This window comes from Oncorhynchus gorbuscha, linkage group LG22 (assembly GCF_021184085.1).
Source record: "Oncorhynchus gorbuscha isolate QuinsamMale2020 ecotype Even-year linkage group LG22, OgorEven_v1.0, whole genome shotgun sequence".
Lineage (NCBI taxonomy): Eukaryota > Metazoa > Chordata > Actinopteri > Salmoniformes > Salmonidae > Oncorhynchus > Oncorhynchus gorbuscha.
In genome coordinates this window covers 32,267,050-32,277,037 of record NC_060194.1, presented here as the reverse complement: position 1 = coordinate 32,277,037, position 9,988 = coordinate 32,267,050, and the positions used below count along the sequence as shown (strand labels likewise).

The following is a 9,988-nucleotide window of genomic DNA, read 5'->3' as shown; positions in this document are numbered from 1 at the left end:
AGCAGGAATCAGGAGGATAGAGTTGTGATTGGATTTACCAAATGGAGGGCGAGGGAGAGCTTCTCAGCTGTCGTCGAAATGGATTCCCCATCAGTTCAGCCTGAAAATCCCTCTGATAATCTTTAGTCACCGCAAGCAGCATCATTCTTGATAGATGCAAGCCACTGGCAGAATTGTGGTAAATCTCTGGTAGATAGAATGTTGAAAGATAACATGTTTTCATGCTTGTTTGTAATTAGCACAGCCAGGCACAGAACACCACACAGGTATGATGACAGTGAAAAACAAATATTGTCCAAAGAAATCTTGCATACAGAAGTTCTGAGATTGCTGTGTGTTCGTTTGAAGTACACATTGGTATCGCTCAAGTTTCTGGGCACGCCCCATCTACCTTAGCGGGCGTTATCTGCATTTGAATGCCGGACTTTGTGGTTGACTATGAGCAGATGAATACATGTAACAGTATATCTTTAGACCATACCCGGGCGCGGACCACGGAGCCTCTGCACACATCAACAACAGTCACACACGAAGCATCGTTACCCATCGCTCCACAAAAGCAGCGGCCCTTGCAGAGCAAGGGGAACCACTACTTCAAGGTCTCAGAGCAAGTGACGTCACCGATTGAAACGCTATTTAGCGTGCACCACCATTAACTAGCTAGCCGTTTCACATCTGTTACATACACGGGAAGTTGAAATTTCCCGATTCTACCACTGAAATGAAAATGTGCTAGTATTAGCTTGTGGTTTGGATAATTGTGTTTATGATAAAAACGTAATAATGTTAATATAGTAATGGCTGTATGCCGTGGCAGAGCCAAGGTGAAATTCCCTTTTTATGTTATTGTTTCCATCAATAGTTGTGGCGAGCCGAATCAACAACCTCTGGTTGAAGGTATTGAAGTTTATAGTTAGCCATTGTTATGTAAATGGTGCTGAAAAGTACACAGAGCCTTTCCTTGGATCCAAGATAGAGCTGGTCCGACAGAGCCATGGCCCAGTGAGATACGGGTGCTGGCCCAGGTAGATAGAAACAGATAAGTCTGAGACTTTTGGGTAAAACACTGGAGTACATCCTCATTGGAAATGAGGCTCAGGTGTCTCAAAGTCTACAATATCTCATGCAACACCATTATTTACATACACAAATAACTGGTCATGGAACTGTATTCAAAACAAATTCAAAACAATAACCACTTCAATAGTTAAATAAAGGTTCAAATCAAAAAATATATAAATAAAATAATAGAGAAACGGCAATATGCAAGATTTAATCTCCACAGTAACATGAACTCACAAGACCAAAAGCACAATAACATTCTAGTCCTGGTAGTAAAATACATGTATGTTCACTTTTTCAAAATGGTCTTGGTCTGAAACAGGAATGACAAATGTAGACCTTATATCATGTATTTTTGTAACAACAGCATCCTTTCTTATTTTCAGGGAACAGTGGGTTAACAGTGGGTTAACTGCCTTGGGCAGAACAACAGATTCGATCTTGCAACCTTTCGGTTACTAGTCCAACGCTCTAACCACTAGGCTACCTGCCGCCCCCTTGTGAATACCCATAATTAATATCAAACAAAACATCTACAATTCCGGGCCAATATATGACTGTAGACCTCGGTAAGAGTGAAAGGGACCAATTAGACGTCAACGTTACTTATTGAAATGAGATTTTATCTGATTCAATAGTAATTTCCATTAATATGGCCAAATACGTTTAGATTTAAATACGACTAGAGCCATTTGAGAATAGACCACTTATAAATGTTGTGTACAGTATTGTGCATTGCATTGTGTCAAATAAAATAATTCACTGTTGTATGGTCAGACTTAAAAGACAAAAAAGGAGGCTACTTTACGTTGTATGATAATTAGGGGGTGGAGAGAGACGCAGGCAGTAAAATATGTATTCAACAATGGAATGCAAAAGCTTGAGCAAAGTGTAAATTCGAGACATTTCACAGAAGAATGTTAGTCTTGTGTAGGCTAATGACTTAATCGAATTATTTTCCGATGTTGTAGAGCAAGAAGTGTTACCCGATTGTCTGGTGTTTTGCAACTGTTCGAGTTGGAATTAACATTTTACCTCGTGCGTCAGGTAGGCTTACGGACTACGAATACCTGGAGAGTGAGCGAAATAAATGTTTGAAAAGTAAACCGAAAAGTTGGGACCTTTTCTTGTTACTGAATATTTGGAATGTAGTTATACTGTAGAAAATGTGTACACAATTTGTGTGCTACTGTAAATAAATCGAGCAGCTTTGGTTTGATTGGCAAGACCTACGAAGAGACACGAATACCTGACGCACAGTCCACCGCCGTAAGCTTGTCTACAAATGTTTCTCCAAATAGGCTACTCCAATGGCAACACTTTACTCTCATGTTTTTAATAATAATGAGATTACGAAAATGCATTATTTCATACCATTTTGAAGCTTGTTGTTCAACTTGGATAGATTTTGGAACTCCCTAAGATTGATATTGGGAGTGCCACTGAATCAAGGGATGGAGTTACCTGTCCGGGGCCGGGGCCAGAGCCAGTGGGGCACAGCGTGGTTGGTGCTATGGGCATTTGGTAAGATTTGGGAATGTTTATTTGATTTTTTTCTTTAAAAAAATACAAATGTGAAGCCCAATTTGTATGGTGTATATCTGGGTATGTATGTTTGTTGCATACTTGACACTATAAGGAAAGGGAGTGGTGACAAGTACGGATCGGCATCATAGAAATGCACCAGGGTAACATTCTTTGGAAAACAAAGTGCAGGCTACTTCCCTGCTGTTATCTTTTTGTTTTGATTAGTAGTGAGTGTTTCAACTAACACATTTTTGTAGCATGTGTAGGTCTATACCTGTGTTTAAAAGTAAGCTTCCTGTGTGGTGCACTCTGTTAGTGTTTTAATATAGGCCTTAGCATAACTGCCAAACTGAGGTGTGATAAAGGTCAATGAATGCCATGAACAGGAAAAGCAAGTAACACAGCTTTGTGGCACTAACGACCTCCGTCTGAGGCCCTGTGTGCGCCTGTCTGTTTCTCCCGTTTGTCAAATAGGTCACAACAAGTCCCTTTTTGTGTTCACTAGAAATAAGTGTGAGCCTGTGTGTGAGTTTGTTTGCATTCCTCTGTGTGTCTGTGTCCTTGTTCTTGTGTGGTTGAAATGAACGGAATGACTCGTATACAGGTAACATGCCAAAATAAAGGAAACACTTGGATAAATGAGAGAGACAAAATATATTGAAAGCTGGTGCTTCCACAGGTGTGGTTCCTGAGTTAATTAATCAAGTTGCCTATTATTTTGGCTACCATGGCTAGAAGAAGAGATGTATATTTATTTAACGAGACGAGTCAGTTAAGAACAAATGTTTATTTTACATTGACGGCCTCCCCCGGCAAAACCCTCCCCTAACCCCAGATGATGAGGAGACAATTATGCACTGCCCTATGGGACTACCGATCACGGCCGGTTGTGATACAGCCCAGGATCAAACCAGGGTCTGTAATGACACCTCTAGCAGACCGCTGCGCCATTCTGGAGCCTTAAGATCTCAGTGACTTTCAAAGAATGGGCTCAAAGTAGCACAGGGTCGTGGAATAGGGGCCTGAGGGCACACAGTCTATGAATGTATTGTAATGTTTTTAAAATAGTATAATCTGCCTTAATTTTTCTGGACCCCAGGAAGAGTACTCTGTCAGGGGATCCATAATAAATACAAATAGGGGGTTAGAAGGGTGTGTGTGTGTGTGTGTGTGTGTGTGTGTGTGTGTGTGTGTGTGTGTGTGTGTGTGTGTGTGTGTGTGTGTGTGTGTGTGTGTGTGTGTGTGTGTGTGTGTCGGTCACCAAATCTCAACCCAATTGAACACTTGTGGGAGATTCTGGAGTGTCCCTTGAGACTGCGACTCCACCACCATCAACAAAACATGATATAGATTTTCTCGTGGAAGAAGGGTGTCGAGTTCCAGACACTTGTAGAATCTATGCCAGGGTGCATTGAAGCTGTTCTGGCAGTTTGTGTTGGGCCAACGCCCTATTAACACATTACAGTATGTTGGTGTTTTCTTTATTTTGGCAGTTACATGTATGTGCCATGGTCTTTTAACTGCAGGTGTAATCATTAATGAGTGAAGGAATCATTAACTACAGACAGTCTATACCCACCTCAACACTTCAAAGGGCAATGTTTGCGTTTCCTTGTTTGTTATAGTGATGATGCATTACTCTTTCTCCACACCGTCACTCACCCTGTTTTGCTTTCTCTAACGCACACACACACACACCTCTCTCTCTCATACAGCAGTGTGTGTGAGGGGTGGGTTTGTGGAGCCTCCTCCATCCTTCTCCTTGCGTTCCTTGACGGAGGTTGAGACGCGGCTGCCCTGTCAGTTTCAAGTTCAGGAGGAGGAGCAGGTTGTTCAGGTCAGCTGGTTCAAGGAGCTACCTGATGGCACCAAGGAACAAATCATCACTGCCCACCTCACAGAGGGACACACAGGTTGGTGCATCATGCCCTCACAAACTCACAGAGTAGACCCACATCTTAACCACTTAGTCACTCAATCACTATAATCATAATGTTGTTTTCTTGCATTTGTCTGCAAGGATTGTAATGTTTACCAGGAATAAATCTGTCTTTGTCTCTCTGTTTGTCTCTCTGTCTTATGTCTGTCAGAGTTTGGGCGATACTCTGGGAGAGTGAGGTTTGAGAGCAGTAGCCCCACAGTGGACTCTGCCCTGCTCATCATGAACACGGAGGAGTCTTATGAGGGGAAATACACCTGTCACATCAGCACATTCCCCTATGGGAACTTTGAGAGGCAGCTGTCACTCACTGTGTGGAGTAAGACTAATTACTTTCACCATCCTCTTTATCATAGTTGTAAACCATGTGACTATATTCATTGTTATACTCATCATAGTCATTTCCTGTTAATAACCCCACATTTGACTTGATTAGTTGGAGTCAACCACTGAAGGAAATATCTGTTCTGGCTGACCAAAGCCTTACTTACACTCTCAATTTACCTGCACAACATGGAATCTCATATAGCCTGGCCCTGCCCCTCTACCTCCCTTCCCCCCCAGCCCTACCAATCTCCTCTCTGGACCCAGTGGTTCTGGAGGAGGGCCAGTCCTTCCGCATAGCTGCCTCCTGCCGCTCCGTGGCCCGTCCTCCACCTCGACTGACCTGGGATACGGATCTCCCTGGTCAGAACCAGACCCGCAGCTCCGAGGGCGGGGCCGTGTCCACCCACTTCTCCCTGCACCCCCTGAGGAGTATGAACGGCATGCGGCTGGACTGCCTCGTCTGGCACCCTGCTCTGGAGCAACCCCGGAGGATCAGTAACCGCCTGGTGGTGCAATGTGAGTTTACCCTCAGCTGTCACTGTGGTGGGATAGTCTAATTAAATGGCCATGCTTGGATTAAAGTGACCAAGTTTATGTTGACAGTTCCCCCAGATGCAGCTGTCACTGGCTATAATGGAAACTGGTACATGGGACTGAAGGGAGCTGAACTCAAGTGTGAGACTGGAGGAAACCCCAAACCACAGAGCTTCACCTGGACCAGGTATTACCTGTCTGACTGTTTCTGTCTGTCATTATTTGCGTAATGTAACACTTTGCACTATAAAATGTACTATTCAAATATTTGCAAGAGAAACGCACACACATGCACGATAAAGTGTCAACTAGAGGAAGGTGTCTTTCTCTTTGTTCTTTCAATATGGAATAAATACATTGTTGAGTTACAGAATTAGAAAACCGATTGGAAGGGATACATTTTCACACGAGTGAGCGAGCCAGGGAGGGGAGGGAGCCATGGAGGGAGGAAGCTCTGGAGACGCCCCTTAAGCACTTAATCATAGTGCCTCACTTTAAATATCACTCTAATACACTGTAAAACACAGGGTCTGCATGTAATTAAAGATTCTTCTCCGAGCATTACAATAATGACAGCACACACAATTAAATACTCACTATTGCAGCATGCTAACAAATCGTGCGTCAGTTTCCACAGAAGTTAAAAATAATTGAAGAGATACTTTTCCGAAATTGCTCTAAATGTACTGTCTATAGAGTATCACATGTATGGCATGTTTCTAAAACCTTAATGCATTTGAATGAAAATAAACCCTATCAGTATAATTATTGTCAAACATGTATTCAGTGTCAGATGTAATCTCTGGCTTTGATTCCATTATAAAGGATTGGTTATAAGGTGGGGCTGAGTGAGTAAGAAGAGAAATGTGAGAAGCCCCTTGTTGGGCTGAGCAGTAAAATGGCAGCCTGGCTGGCACAGTGAAACATGGGCAACTTGAGCCCTCTCAGTGGACCTAGTTCCTGGTGGGATCAGAAACTGCCTCTCTATTATAGTTCCTGGGACGTCTGAGCTTATTCAGGGGCCTCTTAGTCTTCCTTCATATAGTAGTTGGCTCATACCAAGCCAAGCGGCATTTGTCTATTCAGATCAATAGGAGCAGTAATTAAACTGGTTTTACAGATGAAGGCAAATTGCTGGTTTCCCTTTTGTGGTAACTCTGATGTAACAAATGTATTTAGCTAAAACACCTCACCAATGCACACTGACCTATTGTTTGGATGTAATTATAGGCTACTTCTGCGTAGCTTAGTTGACATTCCCTTCAGAGGTTTATATTCTGGTAATGTCTTGCTGAACAAAAGGCCTTAAAAATGTTTTCATAAATAGACTTAGAACTTTTGAATTGTATTGGACAGGGTTGATCAATACACATCTGCCTTCATGAACATAGCCGTTGTTTCATGTAGTGAGTCTGCTATTCCATTAGTCATACAGTGCATTCCGAAAGTATTCAGACCCCTTCACTTTTTCCACATTTTGTTACGTTACAGCCTTATTCTAAAATTGATTGAATATTTTTCCCCCTTAATCTACACACAATGCCCCATAATAAAAAAGTTTGTTTAAAAAAAATGTTAGCAAATGTGTGTGTGTATGTATATATACAGTGGGGCAAAAAAGTATTTAGTCAGCCACCAATTGTGCAAGTTCTCCCACTTAAAAAGATGAGGCCTGTAATTTTCATCATAGGTACACTTCAACTATGACAGACAAAATGAGCAAAAATATCCAGAAAATCACATTGTAGGATTTTTAATGAATTTATTTGCAAATTATTGTGGAAAATAAGTATTTGGTCAATAACAAAAGTTTCTCAATTTGTTATACCCTTTGTTGGCAATGAGAGGTCAAATGTATTCTGTAAGTCTTCACAAGGTTTTCACACACTGTTGCTGGTATTTTGGCCAAAGGAATTGTCCGTAGATCTCCAAGACAGGATTGTGTCTCGGCACAGCTCTGGGGAAGGGTACTAAAACATTTCTGCAGCATTGAAGGTCCCCAAGAACAAAGTGGCGTCCGTCATTCTTAAATGGATGAAGTTTGGAACCATCAAGACTCTTCCTAGAGCTGGCTGCCCAGCCAAATGGAGCAATCGGGGGAGAAAGACCTTTGTCAGGGAGATGACCAAGAACCTAATGGTCACTCTGACAGAGCTCTAGAGTTCCTCTGTGGAGATGGGAGAACATTTCAGAAGGACAACCATCTCTGCAGTTCTCCACCAATCAGGCCTTTATGGTAGAGTGGCCAGACGGAAGCCACTGCTCAGTAAAATGCACATGACGGCCTGCTTGGAGCTTGCCAAAAGGCACCTAATGGACTGTCAGACCATGAGAAACAAGATTCTCTGGTCTGATGAAACCAAGATTGAACTCTTTGGCGTGAATGCCAGGCGTCACATCTGGAGGAAACCAGGCACCGCTCATCAGCTGGCCAATGCGATCCCTACAGTGAAGTATAATGGTGGCAGAATCATGCTGTGGGAATGTTTTCCAACGGCAAGGACTGGGAGACTAGTCCAGGATCGAGGGAAAGATGAACAGAGAAAAGTACAGAGATCCTTGATGAAAACCTGATCCAGAGTGCTCAGGACCTCATACTGGGGCGACGGTTCACCATCCAACAAGACAACGACCCTAAGCACACAGCCAAAACAATGCAGGAGTGGTTTTGGGACAAGTCTCTGAATGTCCTTGAGTGGCCCAGCCAGAACCTGGACTTGAACCCGATCGAACATCTCTGGAGAGACCTAAAAATAGCTGTGGAGCGACACTCCCCATCCAAGCTGACCGATCTTGAGAGGATCTGCAGAGAAGAATGGTAGAAACTCATCAAAAACAGGCGTGCCAGGCTTGTGGCTTCATACCCAAGAAGACTACGCTGTAATCGTGCTTCAACACCTGCATTGCTTGCTGTTTGGGGTTTTAGGCTGGATTTCTGTACAGCACTTTGAGATATCAGCTGATATACGAAGGGCTATATAAATCAATTTGATTTTGATTTAATCACTGCCAAAGGTGCTTCAACAAAGTACTGAGTAAAGGATCTGAATAGTTGCATAAATGTGATATTTCAGTTTTTTGCCTTGTCATTATGGGGAATTGTGTGTAGATAAAAACAACATTTTAGAATAAGACTGTAACGCAACAAAATGTGGAAAAAAGTGAAGGGCTCTGAATACTTTCCGAATGCACTGTAAGTACGCTCATATACACACACACACACACACACACACACATAGTTGAAGTTGGAAGTTTACATGCACCTTAGCCAAATACAATTAAATTCAGTTTTCAAAACTCCTGACATTTAATCCTTGTAAAATTCCCTGTCTTAGGCCAGTTAGGATCACCACTTTATTTTAAGAATGTGAAATGTCAGAATAATATTACAGAGAATGATTTATTTCAGCTGTTATTTGTTTCATCACATTCCCAGTGGTTCAGAAGTTTACATACACTCAATTAGTATTTAATATAATAATAATATATGCCATTTATCAGACGCTTTTATCCAAAGCGACTTAGTCATGTGTGCATACATTCTACGTATGGGTGGTCCCGGGGATCGAACCCACTACCCTGGCGTTACAAGCGCCATGCTCTACCAACTGAGCTACAGAAGGACCACATGATAGCATTGCCTTTAAGTTGTTTAACTTGGGTCACATGTTTTGGGTAGCCTTCCACAAGCTTCCCACAATAAGGTGGGTGAATTTTGGCCCATTCCTCCTGACAGAGATGGTGTAACTGAGTCAGGTTTGTAGGCCTGGCTCGCAGTAGGTGTTCCAATTCATCCCAAAGGTGTTTGATGGGGCTGAGGTCAGGGCTCTGTGCAGGCCAGTCATGGACAGACAACTTTTTAAGTGCTATGCGCTTCGGCACTCTGCGGACCCGTCCTGTGAGCGTGTGTGACCTACCACTTCCCGGCAAGCCGTTGTTGCTCCTAGACCTTTCCACTTCACAATAACAGTATTTACAGCAGCTCTGGCAGGGCATACATTTTACAAATTGACTTGTTGGGAAGGTGGCATCCTATGATGGTGCCATGTTGAAAGTCACTGAGCTCTTCAGTAAGGCCATTCTACTGCCAGTGTTTGTCTATGGAGATTGCATGGCGGTGTGCTCGATTTTATACACATTTCAGCAATGGGTGTGGCTGAAATAGCTGAATCCACTCATTTGAAGGGGTGTCCACATACTTGTGTGTGACATATAGATATATACATACACACACACACACACATACAGTTGAAGTCAGAAGTTAACATACACTTAGGTTGGAGTCATTTAAACTAGTTTTTCAACCACTCCACAAATTTCTTGTTAACAAACTAAAGTTTTAGCAAGTTGGTTAGGACATCTACTTTGTGCATGACACAAGTCATTTTCCCAACAATTGTTTACAGACAGATTATTTCCCTCATAATTCACTGTATGACAATTCCAGAGGGTCTGAAGTTTACATACACAAAGTGGACTGTGCCTTTAAAAAAAGTAATGAAGTCATGGCTTTAGAAGCTTCTGATAGGCTAAATTACATCATTTGAGTCAAGCTTCTGATAGACATATTTGAGTCAATTGGGGGTGTACCGTACCTGT

General features: G+C 42.5%; 1 protein-coding gene across 5 annotated transcripts in view; it reads left to right on the top strand.

The window, feature by feature from the left end:
• LOC124009222 (nectin-4-like) overlaps positions 1-9,988 on the top strand; it is a 34,799-nt gene continuing 24,811 nt past the window's right edge. Inside the window, exons 1-6 of one of the 5 annotated variants that reach the window (XM_046320794.1) lie at positions 5-2,331; positions 2,468-2,586; positions 4,308-4,502; positions 4,680-4,847; positions 5,093-5,371; positions 5,459-5,576. In XM_046320794.1, the coding sequence (XP_046176750.1) occupies positions 2,517-2,586; positions 4,308-4,502; positions 4,680-4,847; positions 5,093-5,371; positions 5,459-5,576 (830 nt within the window). In that variant the 5' untranslated portion in view covers positions 5-2,331; positions 2,468-2,516. Of the gene's footprint in view, positions 2,587-4,304; positions 4,503-4,679; positions 4,848-5,092; positions 5,372-5,458; positions 5,577-9,988 lie in introns of all 5 variants that reach the window. The other 4 variants (XM_046320792.1, XM_046320795.1, XM_046320793.1 and 1 more) reach the window with 4 other exon arrangements.